This window comes from Anopheles nili, chromosome 3 (genome assembly GCF_943737925.1).
Source record: "Anopheles nili chromosome 3, idAnoNiliSN_F5_01, whole genome shotgun sequence".
NCBI lineage: Eukaryota > Metazoa > Arthropoda > Insecta > Diptera > Culicidae > Anopheles > Anopheles nili.
In genome coordinates this window covers 35855527-35881357 of record NC_071292.1, presented here as the reverse complement: position 1 = coordinate 35881357, position 25831 = coordinate 35855527, and the positions used below count along the sequence as shown (strand labels likewise).

General features: G+C 50.5%; 1 protein-coding gene across 1 annotated transcript in view; it reads left to right on the top strand.

The window, feature by feature from the left end:
- The window catches only part of LOC128724160 (muscle M-line assembly protein unc-89-like), a 92694-nt gene that overhangs the window by 9254 nt on the left and 57609 nt on the right, over positions 1 to 25831 (top strand). The window contains exons 2-4 of the mRNA XM_053817925.1: positions 1590 to 1812; positions 7512 to 7769; positions 7849 to 8045. Coding sequence (XP_053673900.1) covers positions 1590 to 1812; positions 7512 to 7769; positions 7849 to 8045 — 678 coding nt within the window. The remainder of the gene's footprint in view (positions 1 to 1589; positions 1813 to 7511; positions 7770 to 7848; positions 8046 to 25831) is intronic.

Here is a 25831-nt window from a genome sequence, read left to right as displayed (position 1 = left end):
TAGGTGCTAGAGCTTACAGTCCGGCTTCAGCTCAGTATGTCCGTAACCGGCTCGAAACGGTAAAAAATCACCATGCCGATGACTCGGGATTGGCCCGCAATCCGGTCCGACATCAGGTGCATGGACTGCATGGGCGAAAGATTTTGTGGATTGGATTTTATTTATGAATCAGCCGCTGGTAAGCGCTCGAAAAATTCGTCCACCAACGACGACCGTAGAAGATGGCTCGGTGTTTGTGGGTGGGATAATGAATTTCGCGGTTCGGAAAATTCCGATCTCTGACCGGACTAACACACACCCAAGCCCTGCCGTGGGGCCTTTTTCTTAATGAAAACTTTAAAACCAGCTGCTTCCTCGGACACACGTTTAGGGTAGTTTTGATGATATATTCATGGAAAGCTATAGACACACTCGTGCGCCATTTTTTTTTTCGGCGAAATGTAGCACACACTGGCAATGGTGGAAGCATATTTTGGCGATAAAAATAATATAACTGCCCCATCAGGCAGGCATGTGCGCCCGCCAGATTCGCAGAAAGCGCATAAATTTGAGATGAACTGCGAAGGGACAAATAAAAACGGCTTCATGAGTCGCTTGCAATTGCGCAGCTTTCAGTTCAAACGCAGCAGCTCGTCCGCAAACGGGCTGGGCCGTATTTTATTCGTCTCATTTTACACGCTCCCGCCCGGTTCGCTTCGGTCATAAAGGAAACAAACAACGCTCGTTAAAAAAGCGGCAAAATAGCCGGCGATAAAGTTGTGACAATTTGCGTAAAGCGTTTTCTGTGACTTCACTTCCCGTCATTTTTTTTCCTTCTCTCGCTATTTTTCGTCGGCTCGAGCACAACACTGCACAGTAATGCGGTAATTGGGCTCAGAAAACTCGGCACCCGGCACCTTTGGCTTCGCTTCGATCTGCAACTGAGTGGCGTGTACTAGAAGAAGCCGCACCACTGGTCACCACTGTCCGGTTCCGTCCAGTTTCTGGTGTCTTTCTTTTTTAATGTCCAACCCATAAAGCGAGCGCGAAAAGTACATTCTAACAATAATTATTCACGTAAATGGGCCGGATGGTCTGTACTAAATTTCAAACATATTTCATAATCCCAGCGAGCCGGCAAATTCGCGTGGGGCACATCTGGCACACACAGGCGATAAGAAGTCGGTAGGATGCCATCGTTCATTCGTCAGCAGCGTCGTTCTAGCGTGTCGGCTTTCATCGCCCTCCGTGACGTGATGTTCTAACGGTCGTATTAATCATTTACGTTACGGAACACACCCGCGAAGCGTAGGTTTGAAGCTCTAAAAGGTTGGCAAGACGCAACAATAAATCAATAAACTAGAAAGGATTTCTCGATGCATCTTCCCCGGGGTGACCGAGGTGTGTTAATTGAGCAACAGCAACAGCAGCAGCACCAGCAGTAGGGTTAGTCGTAAAGCTGGCCCCACACTCAAACGCATTAAAGCCCTTATTTTATATCACCTTCCCTGCCATCGTGACCCATTAGCAGCGTGACCCTTGCGTGACGCGGTTCGAGCGCCTTCTGATTAATTGCATTTCTTTCTTTCTTTCTCTCTCTCTCGTTCCAGTGGCGGCATTTTCGGCGGTAACGCTGGCAACATTGTTCGCGCTCGTCATCATAGTGGCCGCGGACGAGATTCGAGACACGCGCGAAGGCGAAACGGTGTCGCTAAAGTGTCGCTTCAGCGAGCAATCTGTTTCCAGCGATTTCTCCTACTATTGGGCACGCTCGACGGGCAACAAATTCGACAATGTTGCCATCAAGGACGTCCAGCTTAACACGAACTACAGGTAGGTGGGGCTGTATTTACTGCCTCAATCAACAGTGCTGCCGGTCGGGGATCCGGTTTAATATTCCGGATGCAGTCCGGTCGGAAATGCACATATTTATTTCCCACCGTGAGCGCGCCGCGGCGTGCAGAATTTTCAGCAAATAAACGAACCATCATCACGAATCCATTATGCGCTGCGTTCGACCGGCTAACAGTGGGTCCTTGTGCCTGCATCGCGTCCCGAACCCACGTCAACGGATGTTTGTCGTGGTCGGTGCAAAACGCCCGCCGGACGCAGGCTTTATCGTCGCTGGTGCACCGGATTGATGCCAATAATGCGGCACAGGCACGGCAACCGAAAGGGGTTTTCGCGAAAATGTGCACACGGTCGATATGATCGGGAAATGACAAGAACCGCTCCGTTTTCCCACATTCCACCGGTTGAGAGCGATGTGCAACTATTGATTTTGTATTCCACCCCAGAATGGAGAACGATTTGGTGGAGCATATTTAAATGCAGCTCGTTCGTTCGCCCAATACACTGGCGAGCAATTAGGAGGGTGCCAGGCCGGTTAGTACGTGAAAATCATTACCGGTGCAATCGTGCACGAGTCACGCTGCCCGACGGGTGCATTAATTTTCATACACCTGGCAATTTTTCATGATCCGCCGAATCGTGCACGGATGATGAGTGAGCGCGCAACACAAACCAGCTCGCTTGTGGGATGAAATATTGAAAGAATTTTTGTAACACACTAAACCGTTGGCACAATTTTTCTTCCTTTTGGATGGTTTGGCGGTCGATAAATCTCGTGCTATCGAAACAAAACAACAACAGCAACAAAAAATACTCGAAATATTAAACCCAGCCCAACAACAACGTGTTTAACGGACGCAATCCCGTCACTAACACGCCGCACACTAATCTTTCCACGGATTTACGCGCGAAACATATGGGTAAAAGGGGATAAACGAGAAAAAAAATGGCCTCATTTTTGTTCAGCTCGCATCGAAAGCGATTAAGCTCGGAAACAAATTTCATTACACCGAGCGGGCTACTACCCTGTAACGGGCGTCCCACCCAGGGTCAAACCCGGGGCCTCGTTGGGTCTATGTGATTTTTGATTTCCAGCACCCTAAAATCCCTCTTGCACCTTCAAAAATTGAATTTTTCGCTTGTGCCCCATTTTTTTTTTGTTGTTTACCGGTATGCTGTCCTGCCCTTTGACCACGGTAAAAAGGACGTGCGAGGGCAGTAGCAGGAAAGATAGAATGGGGAAAAAAAAACACCCCCAATGTGTACACCTTATGTACTGCAAAATGGTACATCCCGCACCGATAACGAAAAAGGGTGTGACCTGGTTAGGGGATGGCTCCGGGATGGTTAAAGGGTTATGATTCACCCCACCAAAAAAAAAAAAGGAGCGCCCCCAGCAAACTCGATTGCCGGCTGGCAAGCGAACCAAAACCGACCGGCTGGCCCCTGGGCGGTTGGTTCGAAAAGTGTCAAGTGACTGATAAAATGTACACCGAAAACAGGTTTATTATTATTTCATTCTGACAGTTAAGCAACCGCAGCATAAAGACCACGGTGATGAATATTAAACATTTTTAGCGCATAACCGCATAAAAACGGCTTCCCGAGTGCCGAGTACCGAATGCCCAGCAGTGGCCAGTTTGGTTCCGGTGCGAAGGAAGGAAAATTGCGTGGAGTGCGCCAGCGGGGAAGAAACATCGCGTCCGGAAACGCGGAAACGCTAGAGATGAAAAACAGTGGAGGAATAAATTTCCGAACATCCCGGCAGGATTTCGCGCAAAACAACAGACTATGGGTGAAAATAAAACGAGAGCAAACAAAAAAATAATACGCCAACCGCTATCACGATTGGTCAGCAGCTTCTTGGGGCAATTTTTCCCGCACGTACCTGCTGACTCGGATTGGAATGAGAATTTGCATCCTGCTTTGCGGCACAGTATCGGTATTGAAGTGGTTCACAGTTTGCTGTTAGTTGCACCGCTGGCATGATCCGCTTTCAATAGAAGGTCACATTGGCGATGCTATTTTCTTCGAGCTATTTTCTATTTCACCCGCGATGATAGAGTAACGATGTTGCAGTAGCATTTAATAATAAATACTGCTTTGTCGTTCCATGAAAAATCGATAAATGTTTAAAAAAAACGACTGACGTCAACTGCCATTGATTATCGTTAATTTCTATTGCTACTCTTGCGCTAGAACTGTTTATAGACTGTTTTATTTATTTGGCATCTTTCACGAACCGGAGCAGCGATAGTATGTATCCTGACTATCAATTACGTAATTTCCAGGTTCAATTTTTATATTAGCTGCTAGCTGTGGAATATTACAGAGCTTCCTTCAAATCAGCAATGAATAAGATATAATTGCTTACCCATTTCGCCCAAATCAAAAACCAAAGCAACTCTATTCATTCATATTTGAGTACACTATAAATCAATTGGTTGATGTAAGAAGCATTAGTTTGCTGCTACATTCCTGACCACACACACACACACCCACACCTACGAGTTGTGCAATAGTTGGTGTATCAACAATGGGCGGCGGCGTTTTTTTTTTTTGGCATCCCGAGAAGGTGTAAAAGTTTCCTACGAACTTGGTCGTCCTGTCGCTCGCTCCACACAGCTGTATTAATGCCTGGCCGAAGGTCCTACGGTCGTCCTTTCGGGACCTTTGCTTTGTCCCATTTGTCGTTTGAACTTTTTTGCGTCATTCCGAGAAGCTTTCATGGTATTTGTCAAATAAGCATTACAACCCCGCAGTGGTACTTGCCATTCGAGTCGACGCGCACGTGCACAGAAAGTACGCCGACTCAACCGTTCGAGCGAAATGCGATGCGATTTGTTTGAGTTGGCTAGAGTTTGGTTTGGTTTTATTCTCGGCCACCCAACGGCCCCCTGTCCTTTGGGTTGCTCGGTTGTCATATCTGCTCATCGAACCGATTGCCCCGAGGCGGGTTGTGGGCAAACTAATGAAAGTATGCGCGGTTTTGTGGGTTGTTGCGAGCGCGACCAGCGCGTTTGAATTAGACTAATTTTCGCAGTCATTAGTAATTCAAACAAATATTCCAATCAATCAACCACCACTTCAAACAGCAGCGCACAGTTCAAAAGGTCTCCATTCGAGAACAGCCGGGCGGTATGCGGCTCAAATCCAAAATCCGTGCTGTATTTTGGTGACTGTTTCCTTTCGTAGCATTTCTAAATATACACACACTCTCTGGAGTCCAACGAAATGTCCTTTGCCTTTCATGCACGTCTTTAAAATGTGTTCCGCGCAACAAGGCGTTCGTTCACTTAGAACACGCTCAATCAAGCCGCTACTGTTACAGAAATAAAACGGCTCACCCGGTACCTGGAAACCGAGGTCCGTAGAACGCAAACTGAGAAAGTTATTCATTATATCGTGACAACCATAGCGCCCCATACCAGGCTTGTTGTTTCAAAGTTCCCCAGGCTTGCAACAAAGCTTAGCAACAAAATACAAAAAAAGGAAGCAAGCTTTCCCAACATAATTATCCCAAGAATAACAACTACTTTACTCAGTGCTCGGTGGCGGCCGTATCCCTCCAGGTCCAAGCCGTCCAAACAGTCTGTCCGAGGGATATGGATCGTTGTTTATGCTTCAGCTGTCGCCTTCAAGCGCTCTTATCCAAACTTTCCGTCAGCGTGGCGCTTCATCAAGGTTTAGCGTTATATTTTGCTCCCCCAACCTGCTCACTGGGTGCCCCAAAAGTTTAAGACCCCTGACCTGACGTCGGCTGCGTCCAGCTTATAATCGGGTGGCTGAATGTGTTACGCCCCCAGCCACCCAAAAAATAAAACAAAAAAAAGAAAACAAAATATCACCGACAGCATGGCGGCTACGCAAACTTGCCGAATCGTAAATCATTGAATCGTTTCCCATTGTAGATGGCGTGTGGCATGATTTATTTTATGATTGCTTTATTTCTTCTAAATTTTTCCCTACTCCCAATGCCGCAACGCCGGATACATCGTGGGGAGAACGAGGGCACGCGTCTGGTGGATTTTTGCGGGTTCGAGCGGAAGCCGGAAATGCCCCCTAGCGAAGGGCTTCGGTTAATACTGGCCTCCTCCTAATTTTATGGCTTCACATTCGCAATCACTTTGCGTTGCGTTTTATGTACCGCTGGTGCTATTGTTTTGGGGCCAACCTTGCCGAACGGAAGCGCCTACTTGATTGGATACGGTCGTACGGTTGAAATTCCTCGCAGGGACCTTTCTGCATCGCGCTCTGTTCGGATTCGTTTTTGTTACTGCATGCCAGCCACAGCCGCCTGCATCGAGTGCATTTCACACACTCGATCTATTTTTCCAAACCAAATCGTGGCGTTCGATTGCCGCGTGTATTCACGCGGAAACCCACGAAAAGTGTTATCTGTGCTTTCTTACCGTGCTTGGTTTTGGCCACGCCAAGGTGTGACGTTGCCAGCTGTACAGATAACGGCCAACACCGATATCTGGGCACCGGGCATTCGCCATCCGCATCCGGGTTTCATGTTTTCTTTGCACCTAAGCGCCTACTAAAACAATAGTCACCACACGACGCGGTGCATGCAGTCGAAACCGCACGCAATCGAACACGGTTTGGAAAAACACACATACGCGCGCGCACCCCCCATGGTGGGTGGAATTGTTTTTCCCGCCGTGTTTTCACAAATTATCTGCGTGGAAAATGCGCGGATCCGCGCGTGCACGAATCGCAACCCACGGCGATGCTCACTCGGAGTCCCAGCGGCGTAACCAAATTCCATCCACACCGTTGCCAAAACGCCCTAAAATACAATCATATCCGGCGGTGGAACGATCTGTGCGAATATCTCGAGCCGGAATGCGGAAAATTGAATGATCGCTCATGCGACTAGCGCAAACGAGCGGAAGTAAGCCGCACGGAATGAGCTGGAAAATTAATTTTACTGCAAGTCGTTTGTGTTCTGTTTGTTGATGGGTTTTTTTTTCGTGCCGACTTGCTTGCTTTGTTTACGCTGCTGCCATTTTTCCACTTCACTCGGATTTCGGTGTTCCGGTGCGGCCCAATTCTAGAAAATCGGCACGAGCCGCGCACTGTCTGCAAGCAAGAGACCAGCCCGGATTGGCATGAATTTTAATTGTTTGCTAATCATGTGGAATGGTTTCGCGTTGGGTCCTAGATCCGTACGGCAGACTGAAGTAAAGCAGACTCGAATATGCAAACCACCCACCCAGGGAAGGCGGGAAGGCACCCAGGGAATACGTGCGGTTGCTCCTTTTTTCCTGGCTGGCGTGGCGTAATCTAGAAACGCTCGATTTGGACAGCCCAAACATGGCGCGTACGCGTTGTGGCACGTGCGTGCCAGATTCAAGCAGTACGCGGAATCTTTCCGTGGCAGTGTAAAGGAGTCATTGTTATATTTAGAGCCTGCGGTGCACGCCGTCGGGTGGCCGGTTTCGGAATTGGAATAATAAACAACGGCCACTCGCTCATGCCCATGTCTGCACGTTTTGTTTGACGCATGAAGATCGAGACGGCGCTGCCGGATGTGGAGAAGTCCATTACTACATTAAATTTAGAAGATCTTCTCGAGCAGACTGGTGCAAGGCGGGGAGATTTTCCTCGGTCCCGCTCGATGCTTTCATCGCCTCATGTGTCATTCGTGCCCTTTCGTTGCTTTTCCGTTCCAGAATCGACTTCCGACCCGAGCAGGGTATTTACGATCTCACCATCATGAACACATCGTACAGCCGGGACAATGGGCGGTTCGAGTGCCGCATCAAAGCCAGCGGTACTGGAGCGGACGTGCATCAGGAGTACTATAATCTGACCGTCCTGACACCGCCCCAGCCACCGTTTGTCGAACCGGTCGAGCTGTTGGCCACCGAAGACGAGAAGTTCGATCTGACCTGCAGCAGCATAGGAGGTTCACCGGATCCGTCCATCACGTAAGTGTTGCCGCCGAAAATCTTACTGTCGACGCGAAACCAAACACGAACTGACGATGGTCTGCTTTTTACTCCTCAGGTGGTATCGCGTGGGATCGGAAAAACCACTCAAGGCCACCTTGGCCAAGGGCGGTTCGAAGGAACTGCGCACCTCGGGCACGCTGTCGATTGTACCACGCCGCGAGGACGATGGTGCCAAGTTCCGTTGCGTCGTCTGGAATCGTGCCATGTCGGAGAAGGACAAGCTGGAAACGACGGTCACCCTGTCCGTAAGATGTGAGTACAACTGCACGCACGTGCTGCACAACAACCTTCACTTCACTTCTCGAAGCTTTCCGACTTTTCCAAAGAACTGCTTTACGCCTCCAAACGATCGATCGTAGCGCTTTGAAGCGACAGTTCCTCAGATGCAGTGTGCTCGAGTCATGAACGAGTCATGACGTGCTCGGGGCTCAATGAGCGTTTTCACCGTGGAAAAACTCCACCAAACTGAACCAAACCGACAACTTTTCCAGACATCTTTCATTCGGTGATGTCGACTTCAGAGCGAGTTGAGTTGCACGCGCGCGCGCGCGCACTCGGAACGAAACTTTTGCTTGGTTTCGCGAGTCAAAACGCCGAAAGGTCGCTGCAACACGCTAATAGCTTCATCCGCTGTCGTTGATTGAAGTTGTTTGTTCATGTCCCGGGTGGACCATTTTTCTTTGCCACACCAGCGTGCAGTGGACAGCGAGAAACGTTTTCTTATCGCACCGGTTCCGCACCGGAACAGCCAAGCAATATGTCGATAAAACTCACGCAAGCACACTGCTGCGACGATCGAATGACATCCTCGGAAGCATTCCCAGACCGCCACCCAACGACTAATGAGGTGGTCCTGCCGTGGATAATTGGCGAGTTTCCCGCGTCTTGCGTCATCACCTGCCTTTGTTCCTTCGCCAGCAGTCGCTAGTTTTCTCGAGTGCAGATTCTCTTTCTCTTTCTCTCTCTCTCTCTCTCTGTGCCAATCGGAAACCAATCGACGGCTCGTAAATCGTGCATTCCGCGAGTGGAACCATTTTTATTGGCTCGATCCCGGATGGAGCACGGAAAATCAATATTTAATTAAACGCAACCACCACGCCAAAAGAAATTGATAAACTGCTCGCTCGATCGCTCTCTCGCTCTCTCCGGGAGTAGAGCGCGTGGGCAAAAAGCGCCGAAACAATTATGGATCCTCATACTAATGAGTTCCGGGTAGAAGCTCATAAAGCTTCCGTCGTCGCGCAGCGCGTACCAATGCTATATTTGGCAAATCGATCGACCGACCGACCGAGAGTCGGCGGCTGTCATTTATCTTGATGTAGTGCAAACTGAACTACTTCGCTTGCCTGCAGTAGGGCAGCCTCTCGCGGCCGAGAATTGGAGGAAAATTGGATCCACTTGGCCCCTCGCAACGGCCGAGAAATTTGATTCCTCGCCCGGGCTAGGACTCATATGTTTTCTGCCCGGTGATCAATCTTCCGCCCGGGATGGGCCTCCCTTTCCCGAATTTCGGGGGTGTGATAAAATGAGAAAGCCCCCGGAAAAGGGCGACCGTCCATTACCCGACGGAGCGCGTTCACGTATTCGCTATCAAACAACCACCGGAACCATTTAGATCTCCGCCCCGGTTTTCCCGGCATTGAATCCAATCAACGAATGGATATTTATACATATATGAAGGAGGGTTTATCATAAAAGCGTATTTATTATCATTTCCCACTTACGCCCGCCAATGGTTATCGATCTTCGGGGCGTCGAATTGATGGAATACGTGTTTCCCTTTCACCCGGGTCTGGGCAGGGTGGCGCTTACTAAACACATTTTTTTTCCCGTTGTTGTTCCCGTTCTACCTGCCAGGCCACGGTTCATCAGCACGCCTGTGAACCGTGGCCAGGGACGTGTTTGAATTACGAATCGAGATTAACCATTACGGGACCGGCGTGTGTTTCGAATTTTCGTTCCAATCGTTCGTCCTCGGGAAAAAAAAACGTTCGGCACAAACATTTTCCGGCGTCAGTTTGACATCGGGGTACGAAACTCCTTACAGTCCAAGACGTCGATTCATTGGGAGTACTCCGGTGTCTTGATCCAAGAAACTTCCATTGGCCAACAGAGATCCGCATACAATAAGCGAGCTTCAAGGGAATGTCCATTCAGCGTCCGGTGGAAGCTTATGCGTGGAAATTTATAATAGTAATTTTCGTGGTTTATGGACTCCGGGAGCGGTCTTCTCGAGCGGGAGATTACGGTGATGGTAAGGTAAGCCGGTCGTCATGACCGTTCCACCTCCACCATCGGTAGCTAATGGCCTGGAGACCGCCCGAGGTCTGGGATAATCGGTCTTTTTCCTCCAAGCAGGAGGGCGAAATTTTGGCCAACCCAAACTGCTAGCTAAGATGTTTCCCAGGGATGGGCATCTCGACGGCACTTAATTGAATCGCCAACTTTTATCGTTGATGTATGGCCAAAAATGGTCATTCCGGAGGAAAACGTAACGTACCGGGGAGGGAACACTCATCCACAATTTATTTCCGCCGTGTTTCAACTCGACCGTCCTGCTTTGCCCTATTGCAGTTAAACCGATATCTTTGGACGTCTTCCACCTCTCGCTTGTGGGGTGAAAACTTATGCAAAATCTAGCACTAAAAAATCGATATCTGAACAAAAGAACCTTCACTGGACCGTGTCTATCTGTGAAACAATTCGTCCGTTACGAAAGCTGTGGGAACGGTAGCCAAACATCAACCAGGATCTGAATCTGAGCCGTCCAAACAAAAGGTGTTGCCCGACATTACGTCAAAACATCGGTCCACCTCGGTCTTCGGACAGACGGTGCGGCCCATCACCAGCTGTGTAGATCATAATCTCCGTTAGCGCGTATCGTTCACCACCGACTACGTGACTCCTTCTGGCCGTGCTGTGCCATTCGTTCGAGGTTCACCCCATCTCGAGACCGGGACCGATTTGTGGGACACTTCGATCCACGCGACATAATTGAAACGATACAAGCAGACCCGAAACCCTTACCACCTGGGCTGCGTTTCACTTTCCAAAACAGAAAAAAAACCCACCCCACAACAGTGGAACTCGGCGCCTCGACGGACAGAGACAAAGACCAAACGCAAATCGCTCGGTTAGAAATTCCGTTCGCGAGACCAATCGAGCGCGGAATCGAATCCGGAATGTGGTGTCCACCTTTCGGTCGTGGCGGTCGTGTTTTTCTTTTCTGCCCTTTTTTTTGGCCCCCTTTTTGGCCTTTTTTTTTCTCCGGCCTCAGTGCCCGAGGTGACACGCGCTGCCAGGAACGATTACGACCGCCACCAGATGGAGTGACGTGCATTGGTCGCGGCCTGTGTCGACCGAACCATTTTCGGGTGGTGCGAGATTATTGTTTCGACCCGCCACAGCTGCCTGCTGCCTTCACTTTCGCATCCCGACGAAAACCCGGGTACTACACCCAAGGGAGCCATTGATTGAAAACGAGCACGTACCGGCCGGGGACCGCTGTCGTGACAACGGACGCGAAACCGGAGCAAAGTTCGGCTCTAATTTAGCTCCAATTACGCGAAACGCAAGATTAAAATGTTACGAGATAAAAACGCCACACAAAGGAAGCAATGGTCCTTCCCGCTCTCACACCGAGCATCCGAGGTCCAAGCAGCGTCACGAAAAGCGATTTAACAATGGAAGTGAGCGATGTTGCGTTATTTGTTCACTTCGTTATGGTTGTTGTTTCTCGTGATTGGTTACATCAATAAAAATGGGTGCTTTCGCTTTTCATATTGACGCGCCGTTTCGGTTGCTTTCGGCGCGCGAAACTTGGCGCGCTTTTCTTTTGCCTCGTTTTCCCTGGCCATTTTTGGTGTGTTGGCGATTGCCAAAAAGTGGCGCTTTTCGGTGGTACGATGGGCAAAGTTTACGGCCGTACGATGATAATTGCGAAATTGGCAAGGGACAGGCAGGCAGACAGGACGTCCCTTTTTGGCGAGGACGACGTGCGTGTGTGGGTGCGATCGGTCGACGAATGATTCACAACCGGCTGTTGATTGCCGCGTGTTTCCCCCGGGTCGGCAGGATTATTTCGATGAACCGGCTCGGAAACCATAATTCCGTCCAATCAATCGGCCGACGGTGCTGTTGATTCGCTCAAGAACGTCGGCGCGGATTACTCGCTGGCCGGTGAGACGTCGTGCGAGATGGAAACACACGCAAGCCGACGCCATTTTGATTGCGTTACTGACGAATCGAAACGATCTTTGTTTCATCCGGCACACCGATATGATCCGAGGCTACGCGCTTTGATTTCTCTCGATTTACAATCCTTCGAACAATTTCAACGTCGAAACTTTACGACGAGCCAGCATGGTAGGATGCGCGTTTTTCAATCGAAAATTAATTAAAATATTAGTGCTCCACAAAGCCCCCAAAGTCTCGTTCTATAGCCCTCCGGAATCTAAAGGTACATCGCAAAACCGATCGATCGGTGGCCGCTGAGTGATTTTGATTAATGATATCTGACGTGGCATCCCCGTGCCGGAGAGAACGAAATATTCAATTATAATTTTCGCATACTGAGATAAATGATTCAGAGTGATCTGGCCGCTGTTCCAGCGTGAGTCGATCTGTGGTGGAGCCGGTGGTAATAAATGAAAACATCAAACACCCGAGCGTCGACGGTGCGATGGCATAAATGGTTTAAAAAATGCGTTCATCTTCCGCACCCTGGAACCGATTTTGGTGCCGCAAGAACCACACCGCAAATCGTGACGCTGCGTCACACAAGGTGCTGATTCAAAGCACTCCGAAATCTTTGCGCCACGTTGCTTTTCCGTCAACAAGAGCGCGGTAAAGATGGCCTTCGTAAAACGAAGCGCACAAGAAGATATAATTCCAGTACGGCTCGTTTCGATTGGATCGAGCTCGAACCCAAAAAAAAAACCCCAAACCGACGGCAATAAAGTGTTTACCTTTAATGACGGGGCAGAAAAAAAAGCGGTCCGATCGGGATAGGGATAGCCATAAACCGATGCGAAGCGATGGACGATGAAAAAAAAACGAAACTGCGAAACGAGTAGTATAAAATTTCAATTCACGCGTAAATTATGGCCTAACAGTGTCCGATGGCGATGGCGTCGGCGTGGATGTTGGCGCAATTTCATTCCCTGCCCTAACCGCAGCACCCGTAGGAGAGTAGACCGTAATGAAGGCTACGCTTGAACGCACGAGCCCGCTTTCGGCGCCTCTTTGGCCGTTTTATTTTTCGCATTTTTGTTTTTTTTTTTTGCTCCACCCACCACCCCACAACATCCGATGGCTCGGGTTGGTTTTGGGGCGCGTAAAAAGTATTATCCTGCGACCGCGACCGATGCCAAGATGTATGGGTGGCACGGCAGGAATATTTCATCCGTTGAATCGTAATCAATAAATGCCAAACCGTAAATGAACGCCATTTGTCATTCATCATCATCATCGTCGTCATGTCATTCTCGTTCAATCGGTGCCAACCGCAACAGGAAGCAATCGGCGGTTGAGGCGATAAAAAAACAAGTGTGCCAATTTTCGGTCGCCCAGTCGTTTTCCCGCAGGACACCTACGCATCGAATGATCGAGGTTTTTCCTCTATGATTCGTGCGCACAAAATTGATGACAAGCCGCGAGAGCTCGTTGAAGAGTGATCGCATTTTTGTGTCCTTCCTGAGCGCATGAGCCCTTTTGGGTCTAGTCACACCCATCGCTACCGATTTTGGGAGTTGATCGAAACGAATCTTCTGCTGTTCGATGTAAGACGCAGACGGGTTTCTCATTAAATCGCCTTTTCGATCGTTTTACCCTCGGGACAAACAATCTAAAATGTCACGCATGCCGTTTTTATGCACCCAGCGCATGATTACCAACCGCGATCGAGCCCATGTTCGATCGAATTCGATACGGACAATAGTGCTGGAGGCACAATTTTGCCTCCAAATTTGCCAAAGGTGAGCCTAATAAGCGCACAATGCCACTCGCCTATCGCCCGAATTAACGCACCATAAAAGATCGATCGTGATTGTCGATCGCGCTCGGAACAATCGACTACACATCGATCGGTGTTTAAGTTTTTGCTCGCACAAAATGCACACCCAACATGATGTCTCGACAAAAAGCGCCTAAGGTCACAACCGGATTAACAGGCCCGCCGGGCGAAGAAACCGAGAGACCGAAAACCGGCGAATGCGTTCCGTCCCATTTCACTTATGCAACTCTAATCAGCAGATTGAACCAAAACCAAAACCTCGAGCACAAGCAAGCACAAGCTGTCTCCGGGAATCCCCGGGAGAGAGCTTTCTGCGCGTCTGCTCGACGAGGGCTGCCAGCGTTCTAATTATGATCGGTAATCAACGCTAACGAAGCTCCCGAAAGGCTCGGGTAAGACGCTCCGGATGTGCCACTCCTCGACGGCCAGAGGCCCTTCGAATCCTCGCGAAGGGCGTGCGGGAAGGCCATTAAAATTAATCAAACACGTCCGTCTGGCACCGAGGACGGGACGGGACGGGACGGGATTGTGCTTTTTCGGTGCGAGCAGGCTTAAACGAATAAGCCTGATGAGCGAGCTGTGGCGGCATCCGCGAAAGCTCCAAAAGAAGCCGCACAGAGTGGTATGAGAATCAAAAAAAGAAAAGACTATACGACACAGGCCAAATCCACCGGCAGAGAGCGGGTTCTGAGCTCCACCCCGAAGGTATTTATAACGGTGGATTATAATTAGTGGGAATGTGATCGAATTATGCTCGATGGTTTATGGGGACAGTGGCACCACGGCCCGGTGTCTAGCTCGTTCAAGCCGAGGCTAATGGAAAAAGGCTCACTCTCGCCGGGTAAAGACACTTTCCCGAGCATAAGCGGGGTCTCCGTGGCCGCCTTCCGACAAACGACCGGTGACATAATGCACGGAACCATATTTTCTGCTCTCCAATGTCGAGGCTACCAACACTGCACGGTATAAAATACACAAATGCACGCCGCTCGATACACAACGCCCAAGGCGGGTTCCATACGCTCGGTCGAAGTACATTTCGCAAGGGTTTATTATGGCATGTATGTGGAACGCAATTTTCCATACACACACACACACACACACACACCCGGTCGCCGTCACGCTGTCGGACGCCTGGTTTGCTATCGAAGACGACAACGACGACGACGACGACAACGACGCTGCCAGGGCTGCCCAAAGAGCCACGGCGCTGTCCCGGCGCATTTGGAGTTTATTTGCCACAGACGCGTAGTGTTCGCGCACTTCTCTCACAGGAGGTTGAGCGTTCTGTTTCGTCGGGCACAATGGTGGTCGAAAAATTCAAAACACTCCGGCACCAACGGCCCGAGCGCTGAATACACGAAAATTGCAATCAACATATATTACCGAGTGAAATTAGATGGCAATAAATAGTTGCATTCCATCTGTTTCTGGCCACCGTGACTGTGTGCTAGAGCCGTGTGACAAATTACGTGAGCTTCGAGTCACGTCCCAGCAGTAGCAGGGACAGAGCGTTCGCATGATTTGTACCACCATCAACAATCATAGTTTATGAGGCCGCCTCCACGGCAGCCAGCTTGGGGCGGTGGTTTTTCGCGATTGAATCGCGAACCATTTTTCTCGTCCGTCTGTTGGCATGAATCATCTGCAACGTTTGGTGGATCTTTAGCGTTCTTTATGCAAGTTCGACGCCCTTGCAGTTCGTCCCAAAGTCGTGACATTGTTCTTGAAACGCCGTCATGTTGAGCGAAAATCGAATCCATCGAGCCATCGCGAGCTGCTGGAAAATTTGTTCAAACGTGAACCCCCGCGAACGGCGTAATCTTTGCGATTAAAAGCCGACTCATGTTCGCGTGAGTGGAGCAGCGAGATTTTGCTCCATTTCTCAACAAGCAAAAAAGGGCAAAAATCAAAAACTACTTCACCGGAGCCCGATGACGAGAAGAGCCGTTTCAAATTGATGGTGGCTGGTGGCGAAACATCGGCGAAAGGCATAATCCATGTCATGGGAAACAATTAATAACGCTCAATTATCGCGGGCGCGCGCACGTTGTTGATGAATAAAGTATTGTCTCGCCCACTTGCCGTGTTAGACAAGGGTGTTTCCACAGCCGCCAGTCTTTCACGGGTCCAGAGCCCTCCAAAGCCTCACGCGCGGGTGCAGCTTTCACTGCAACACGGCCCGGTTGAGGTGTTCGTTTTATCGTATCTGCATGATTTCTCACAGCCCGCGCAACGGCGGCAACATAATCCGGAGCATCCCGTGTCGGAGCAACTTTACGGATGCTTTCGGAGATAATGAGACTTCAATTGAAATGCGGACACAATGGCACACCACAACCCGGCCAACCTGGGTCTTGCGCGAGCGAGAAAAATGCCCAACTCCTCCCCATCAGTAATGCTCACCTTTGCACCATTAATCATGTGCGCAACAATCAACACAATCATAACAATAATTCCACCGACCACCGGGCCCCAACTCGGACCGGGTTCCCTTTTCTCGAGGGTCCTGTTCGTTAGGACGCGTCTGCTTTTGGTCGGCCGTTGAATCGCGCTCAATACGCTCGGGTCCAATTTAACGATTCCTGCTCCATTGTGTTCCCGTGACGGAGCCTCGGACGAGTTTTGAAGCCCACCATCGTGGAAAGAAGGGTTGTTAAACGCTCGGTACGCGGTGCGCGGTGTTGCTGTACCGAACCGAGCCGTTATCAACGGCTCCCAACAGCATGGGCGTATGGCAGCAAAAACCACAAGCCACTAACGTACTTGAGCGCAATTTAGGTAAAGAGGAATGCCAATATCTGGGCGTAATCCCGGGCCCGGCACGCTCAAGGAAGCACTCAACACACACACACACACACACGCTAGAAGATGGAAAAAGCTATCGAGATGGAAGCCAACCGAGCTCCTAAAGAGAGACAGAGAGAGAGAGAGAGAGTGAGAGTGAGAGAGTGTGCCCTTTGCGAAGAAGCAACAAGACCTGATAGGGAAACAAAAGTAACCTCAAAACCCGGTGAAGCAGCAGCAGCAGCAGCAGCACACCACCGAAACGCCCTTCGGAAGGATCATTACGAAACGGTTCGCACCAGCACCCGGGTTTCGAACTGATGAGTCAGGTTTGGTGGGTGAAACGGGCCACGTGGATTGGATTGAAATTTAATGATGAAATGGATCACTTACCCGGCCTCACCGAGTGATGCTGCTGGTACGCGGCATTTCGTCGACCTTTGGGAACGCCCGTGTGGTCGAGCTTTTCGGGGCTTTACCTGCTGCTGTGACCTTGGCCACTGTTGATTGAAGGTACTCGAATGCGAAAGGGCACGAACGGACAGTACGTATGGGAACGGACGCATGTAAAAAAAAAGTGGCCCAAAAATGCCGAACCCTGGATATCAGAAGCCCCAGCATCCCTCATCGTGATCATCATCATCATCATCATCATCGGCGTCATCATCTTGGGCCTCCTTCCAGAGCCACCTTTTGGGGTGCCGGGTGTGGAAGTGATTATCGATTGAGATAAAGCGTGAATTATTTAGAAAACGACCACCCCGTAGACAAGGGCGATCCCTTTCACCGACCGGGGAGGCTTGTTTACTCCTGACACTTTCAAATTATCATTCCGTTTGATATTGCGCGTCCTTTCTGGTGTTTCTTCGCCGGCTTTCATCCATGCGCTTGGTTTCTCGGGTGTCTGCTCCGTTCCTGCTCGTTTCCTGCTTCGGTAGAGCGGAAATTTTTCCCTTCAAATCCAATCCGTCCGATCGCTCCACGCCCGGTTTACAATCAGCGATTTGGGCAAGAGAATGTGCGAGCGTGGGAGTTTATGAAAAGCGCTTCGCAGGAGTGCGAAAAAAAAAGCCAACAACGAAAAACCGTTCCGGAAAGAGTAAAATAAAGAAAACGCACAGCAAAAAAAAAAAAAGAACATCGCCCGCGTTTCGGTTGAGCGCCATCCCAGCGGCCATTCTGGATGGTGTTCTTCGCGGCGGGTGTGCCTTCTTTTACGCCTACCATCAACACCGTCATCATCAACATCAACATCGGTGGCCAGATGCAGCGCAACTATTTCCGTGCGGTTCTGTCGGGTGGTTTCGTTTTGGGGGCTTTCGCTCGATTAACGTCAGGTCGAGGCACTTCCTCCGAAAAGGGCCCCGGAAGTGCGCTCGATCCTGCCGCACAAAGCCTCCCGAATGGCTGACTGGCAGTTGGAGTATAAATAATTAATTATGTGCTCTCGCTTATGGCCGCCGCGAGCTGCTCATCGATAGCGTTCTCACGTAAACGGCACCATGTTCCACGTGACGCTCCACGTGGCGCTTATCTAAACTCCGGAGGTTCGCGAACGTCGCTTTGGGTAAGCAATCAATTAGGATTTTTTTTTTGCAACCCCCACGGTGGTCGGTGGTGTTATTTTCCCTGTTTTCTCACTTGTCGGGGGTGAGCTCTCTCGGGGTTTTTTTTTTTGAGTGGGGTTTTCTTCCCAACCACCCGAAGGAGCCTAGATTGGAGTAGTATAATTTTCGGGCTAAAGGCTGTATACGGTAGCGTCAGCATGACCCTCTCCCTTGGTACAAGGAACAAGCACACCAAAAAAAGGGCATCCCGCACGCTGTGGCTATCGCCATTTTTTATCCCATCGTAACCGCAACGGCGAATGCTGACTTTGTTAAGACAGCTCTCCCGCGGCCCGCCGTAGGTCTTTCGGGCTCGAGGGCCGTGCACAAGTTTAAGGGCCAACGAGGCATAATGCGGTCGGTAACGCTAAAGGCAAGGGAAAAAGTTCAGTCAATTATTGTAATTTGACGGGGCCGCCTAACGATGATGGCGATGATGATGTTGATGGTCGCCGTCGAAGTCCGGCCAAGCCATAAGTATGATGAATATGCGCGCCTCGGACGTTGAGCTCGGTTCGGTTTCCGAGGCTTGATTAATTTTTAAGACGCTGATGAATGGGACTCGGCCCCATTTCAACACCTTCCTTTGGTTGAAATGGTGGTGCCCTACCGGCGGTATTGGAGATGAAAAGTCGGTACGGTACTATTTGTTCACATTCCATTACCGATGTTGGGTGCATGGTTCACACCTCGACTGGCCAAGCGCAAGCGAGTATTGAGATATGTGCCAGAATTGACACCACCGTGGTCGTGGTGTTCCCGGAACGACACCTCACCGATCGAACCCGCCTGTCTCGGAGCTTTTCATGAAGGGACAAATATTGATTTAAGAACGCGCTTCGTTTTCGTTAGCGCGTTAAATTTTCCACCAACGACCGGTCCGGTTCGTTCGTTCATTGAACTCTCATACAAGCCTTTCAGCCACCATCACCACAAGGTTCTTTTCTCAAACGGCACGGGAAGGCAGAAATGGATCCTTCAAGCAGCTCATTGTGCATTGTGCAACGCGATTGCACTACATACTGACTCCGGAACCGTGGGCCTTTTGCGCCCGCGTTTAACGGGTGGTCGCACGAGTGCACCACAGAATGTGCGCTCAATTATCGAAGCTCGATCGTTGGGATGCTGACAAACACGTGCACGTGTGTTGTGCACCGAGATCTGGCACAAAACGCACCACATTCCCGAACACAAATCGACCCCGTTCGATGGAACGCCGCCCATCGGCTTGGGGTTGGAAAAATTGATGATTATTTACGTTACAGTGCGTATTTTGGGAGCTGTTTACGTTCTTGGTATGCTGCATTTTTTTCTTCTTCTTCTTCTTCTTCTTCTTCTTCTTCTACCATACCCACCTCCGTGATCGGTTCGCCGACACCGTGTTGGTGTTGCTGGGCAGCTTCCCTGTTTTTTTTTTTCCTTTTTTTTCTTCCATTTCCATTTCCACACCCAGCACGCGGTGGTGATGCCTTCTCGCGCGAGTCCATTTCGAATGTTTTTCAACTCCACAAAACGAACCGAACCGCGGGTCATTGCATCTGGAACGCATGAGCAGACCGAACAATGTGTACAGCTCGTCGAATGTAAACAAAACCCGGGTACCCCGGGTACCTCCGTATTTGATTTTTGCGCCCTGCACACGCCCTTCGTTCAACGCCTTCGACGAGACGGGGGTTGTGAAAAATGGCCGCAAGAACCGTACGGCCCAGAAGCTGGGAAGACGCACATCCAAGAAGCGATAAATTACAATGTAAAATAAACAATCGCCCATTCGTAGCCGCACAGCATCTTGCAGCTTTGCCAGTGCGCCACGGTTGAGTGCTGCAGCAGGAACACCCGACCGACGGCCCGCGGAATCTGCTGAATGGTCTGATGTTCATCAACTCTAATCAAACCGGATCACACGTAAAAGAGCGAGCAAGCACCGTCCCAGTGCATTGTCCCAAGCCGGGTCGTGCCGTGGGGGGTTCGATAGGTGAGAAAAGCGAAAGCCCCTGCGGTCCCAGTTGCTCCGCTTCTTCTCGTTGGTCCGTTGTACTTGGCCCGCTTTTCACCATTCGCTTTCTCACCGTTCGCACGCCAACCTTTTTTCCCGGGTGCTTTCCGTTTGCCCAGACCCCCCCCCCCCACGAAGCCCGCAGTTCCATTTGATCCCATTTCGCTCGATCCAGTGCCACTTCCCGGGCCGAGCACTCGCCGGCCTGACAATGCAGAAAATTACGGATTACGGGCCCGCGATGGCGTCCGCGGGGATGATGAGCGAGTGTGCCGCGGGAAACCAGAAAACAAACATCATTAGAGGCAGGACGGCAGTTGTAAATTGCATGGATGCGATGGCGCTCTTCGCGTTACGACGTGCGGTGCCTTTTTGCGGCGCCGTCCCCAATCGCCATTAGTCCGCCCGCACCGCCGGGCTCACCCGAGTGACTTTTTCCCGCTTTTCCGGTCCCATTTTTGCCACGCGCTCGCTCCTACCTTTCACCCAGCTGGGCGGATGGAACGCGCCCTCGTTGGAGTTTCTGCTCACGCGCCACAAACTATTTGCCCGCGCCCGGTTCGGTTCGGTGAAGGAAACCGCCACGTGCGCTTATCACAACCTGTGCTGGCTGTCACTCCGATTAGGAGAGCAAAATGGGACCTCACTGCGTCTCGTAATGCGTCTCGAATGAGCACCGACTGATGGGGAGTATTTCAATAACCGTCTGGTTGAGACGATTTGAAGGCGCGCCAATGGCTCCCGATTTAAATCCGCGCGAAGACGCAACAATAGAGAACCCAGTCACGGGGCTTTAAGCTCTGAGGCAATGAGTTTAAACGTACCATGTCATGGGTGTTTTGTTTATGTTCCGTCGCGTTTGACAGCGCGAAAACCACGCACGCTTACTTTGATCAATAAATCGTGCTGAAAGACGTGCCGCATTTTTTGATGAAAACTGTGTATAGTTTGCAAATTTGTCAAAACTTCCAAAACCAAAAGTCAAATCTTCTGCTAATCAAGTGTTTTCTGTTTCTGTTTTCTTTTTTCAGGTAAGTCCGCTTTAGATCTATGCTCCGTTAGCCCTTTTTCGCAGCCGTGACAAAGAAGGTAACATCTGATAGCGATTAACCCAGTGACAAACGCGTGGACCACCGACGATGGCGTGATTATCATGCCCCATTTCACGCCAAAACACCCAAACCACCTGCGACCAGCTCATTACGCTGGGTGCCGCTAAATGGATGCTAATGATAAATCAAACAAATCAATTCACCCCCCGGTTCACGCTGTTTGCGGACGGCGCAAAGTGCCACAAAAGCGCGAACCGTACGCCGTAAAACGTCGTCCATCCTTCGCCGAGCCGCGCGCGAGCCTTCGCGAACAGATTTATGACATTTTCAACGCTCTGCGACTCCGGTGTGCCCTTGGGCGACCCTTGATGATGGCGCGAACGGAAGGATTCGCCTGCCAGGCGGTCAGTCGTCGGGCGGCACTAATTATGAGAGCAACCCGGCAAATTACCTCTAAACACGCTAGCGTTAAAAATGGGAACGAACCATGGCACACGTGCCCGCGTCATCCCTTTTGCGCCCTTGGCTCGCAACCAGTGTAGCCGGCGTGTGTGTGAATTAGAATAATGCACGCGAGACACGCCAACGCGGCGATGAGCGGCGAGGTCCTTCTTCGAACCGGGCGCGAAGGAACACTTCCTGGGCATAAATTCGCCAGTCGCTCCACCAGGGAAGCGTCTGGGAAAACGGATGTGCCATCGAATTCGGCACGCACGTGTGGGTCCGAAAATGGGGCGAAGATTTCCTCCCGTTCATACATCACTTTGAAGTCATACGATATCGTGACCCGGTAGTAAATAGTACCAGCAACACCCATTCCCGGCTAGTGCAAATGATAAACGGATGGGTGGAAAAAAGGATAGCGAATTTCTCGCATACCGTTTTGTCCGCCTGTGCGTGTGCCTCTGTGTGTGTGTGTACGTGGGGGCCAAAGCTCCCACATAAATCATGCGGCACATCATCGAGATCGTGCGCTCGGTTTTCCCGGGGACCGTCGCCGGGAAACATGCCGAGGCCAGGTGCTATTCACATTTGCACCGGGGCCAGTACTTGTAAGGGTTCGGCACATTACATCGATAGGATGGGGCGTACGGATGGGTTTCCCGTGAGCCCGCGTGCAAAAGTCGAACGCCCTTACCGTGGACGGTTGCAAAAAAAATTAAAAAACACACACACACACGCCAGCCAGCAATAATGGTGCACTGGCAAATGCTAGTTGCGGGCTCGCAGGAAGTGGCACTTAAATCGTTCGAAAGGAAAAGTATAATTATACCGTTTCAATAGCACTGTTGCGCTGTGCTTCCGTCGAACAATTCGTTTTCACCTCGACGTTCCCTGTTAGCCGGCAGCTAGCTACTTCTCGTTTGGTTTAGAGTGCCCGTTGGAGCCGCCATCGCTGGTGAAATAATCACAAAACGATTCAATGTTACGGGGGTGCTTTCGTGCGTTGTGAAAGGAGCTTTTCCGGGGATCTTTTCCATGGGCCATTCATCACAATGTTGTAGTTTTCGAGAGCACTGTGAATGTGTTGCTAATTATTGGCAACTCGATGGGTCATTTTTGTGGCTGTTTGCAGTGATATTTGAACATTGCTCGTTTCGTCAAGATCGCCACGTGTTTTGAGACAGCTGAAAGGTGTTGTAGGTCAGATAAAGCCACCAACTGAAACCTATCCTTTGGGTGGGTGATGTTATGACCTCGTTCTGAGGCTTTCGTCCTCGTCAAGCTACCCTTAATTACGAGTTTCACACCCAAGCGCAACACGCACCGGCCGCTTGAGTCCACTACATTCCCTAGGACACACTATTTATCCACTTGGGCATGCTCACCCTCGACAAACAAACCGTTCTGCAAGGCGTTCTGCGAGAGCGTGTGTTCGGCTCAAGTGGTTGCAAGCAGCGAAACAATAGTGCGCCACACAAGGAAAACATGTAATAGGCTCCTTTTTCCCCACTCCGACCACAACCAGCCCAAACACTCGAGACAACCGACGGCTCCGAAACAATGGCGCCTGGTGCGAGATGTTGCTCGAGCAGCTTACAACCGGTCATGAACTTCCGCTCGATAGCGATTGCGTTTCCTTCCGTTTCCTCACACACGTACACACTCTCGCTTGTAATTACTTTAGAATCTCCCACACTCGAGCACTCCACCAGGTCTCTTGCGAATAAGGGCGCGTTTCAGCAACGCACCGGTGTGTGCGAGAAGGATTTCCCAAATATTTGAGTGCTGCATGAGTGTGGGCTTTATTTTGAGCCGTAATGTCCGCGACCCGCCTCAGGTTCAGGCTGCAGGGAAGAACTGTTTAAAGCACAACATCAACCCCCGGGCCCGGCCGGCCGAGAGGCTTGGCGAGGAGTTTTCATGCCACTTGACGGGAGCTTTCGACCGGCATCAGAACGAAAGCTGGAGTGCGCGCCCACTGGAGTGTGTACGGAACGTGATCTTTTGGCTGGGGTTTTTCGGCCGCTCAAAAAAAACCGGCAAGTCATCCACCGGTCCTGCGTTCGGTCGATGCTATCACACGCCGCCCTCTAGCTAGCGGTCAAGATATTACTGCCGATAGACGACTCAGTCAGTGGCACTGTGGCCAGACCAGCTGGAGTCCATCAGGGGCTATGGAGGCCTGGCGGCGAAATAGCGAGCGATTGGAAAAATGGACAAAAGTGCTAAATGCTTTTAAAGAGCGGAAAGCTTTTAACTTTAATTAACAGTCCGAAGGCTTCCACCGGGACACGCGCCCGTGTGTGTGTGTGTGTGTTGTTCGGTAATGGAGACTGGAGCTTCGAGTGCTCGAGTGCTTCGAGCGCCACGATTAGCGGCACGGTGTGGGAGAAAAACCCATTAATTCATCAAACGTGGATTTAGAAGACTTTCGATGCGACGCCACACGATGCGCCTGTCTTTGGCGGGGTTTTTTTTTATGATGAGGTTCGGCAAGGATATGCTGGTTGGCCATCCCGTTTTCGAGCCATGTTTCACTTTATTTAATTCTGCTCCGCGCAATAAAAGCGGCCCTGCGGTTAAAAATAATGCCACCCCTGCCAAAAACATTCACCCCGGTTTCGGTTAGAAAGTTCCCGATTGAAGCACCATTATCGCTAATGAATTAATGAATAGGGTCAGCTATTAGCGCACGCCCGATAAACGATACTCATAGCTCGGTCCTGCGGCCGCTCCGGAAAATACGTATATATATCGACGAGCGGACAAAACATTAAAAATACCGTTTTATCGGGTGTATCGTACTCCCGATGGGTTCCGATCGCGTTTGACACGTAGCACCGGTGGATGGTTATAATTAATTCAATCCCAACCGTCACAAGGCCCATCTGGCCTGGCCCTTGCATACATAATGGAACCAGCGACGCACTCGAAAGCTGCTGTGAAGTCAGCTCAAAGCTTTAAAACGACAGGCATACTTGGAAAAGCTGAGCTGAAAATGTCACACTCGCACGTGGAGAAGCACCCACATAACGGGCACATCCGATGGAGGCTCGGGCAATAATTGAGAGCCTGTAAAGGTACGCCATTTCGAGCGTATTTGCACACTGCAACATTCATCAAACCGGTGTAACGCGACACTTGTACGACGTTGTAACCTAATTACATTGTACAGTCTGACCGCCCTTCGAGTACCGTTTGAATCCAGCGCCAGAACTCGTAAGCCAGAAAGTTTATGCTCGTCCGGAAGGACGTCGACTCCTGGCACTGGCACTGGCACTGTCGGGCAAACAATTTATTTGCTCCCGGAACCATCTGTTGCAGATGGCACCCGAGCGCATGGTGATATCTTTGCCGTGCCATCTTGCTATCACCACCTATGCCTCGTCCGGACTCCGGTCCGGCGGATGCACTCCATTGTTTGCATATCTAATCACCGTAAACCGTAACCCAGGTTGACACCCATGCATCTGTGGAAATTTCGCACCCAGCGGTGACTGGCTGGCTGGTGAAGAGTGTGTGGCCAGGTCGGAAAAGGCCACGACAAAGATCGGGGGGTAAGCAAATAGGGCTCAAGAAAGCGTGTGACCTCACTGGGTGTTTGCGTGTGTGTGTATGTTGCATCCGTTACATTTGTCATTAAAATATAATTTGCGTCCGCTTACTCGCACCACGCGCTCGAGCATGTTGCAGGATAATGAACGACTTACCTACGATGGTGCAACAACTCGGGGTGGTGCATTATGCCATTATGCAAGTTTGGGGGTAAGCGTTCGCGCTCTTTCCCAAAAAAAAAGCAAATGGAGCGAATTTTCCAGGCACAAAACCTGACGAAAAATTGCGGCTCGTTCAGTCGTTGACACCACGTTGCCGCCTTTTGATCTCTCCCACGCCCTCGCCGGCTCCCGGCTTGCCTCCACACACACACACACACACACACACACACACACACGCTGTATGATAAATTTATCCCAACTGACGCGACGAAACACATTTTCCATTATTCCGTCTGACGCCTTTCCCTGTCTTATCCTTGGCCGGGGCGTTTGATCGTCGGGTGAAAAAATCTTGCGCCTCCATCGCGCGCTCCATCCGCATCAGTCGCCGTCGGAGCGTTTTGTCATCTGGTCCCGGTGTGT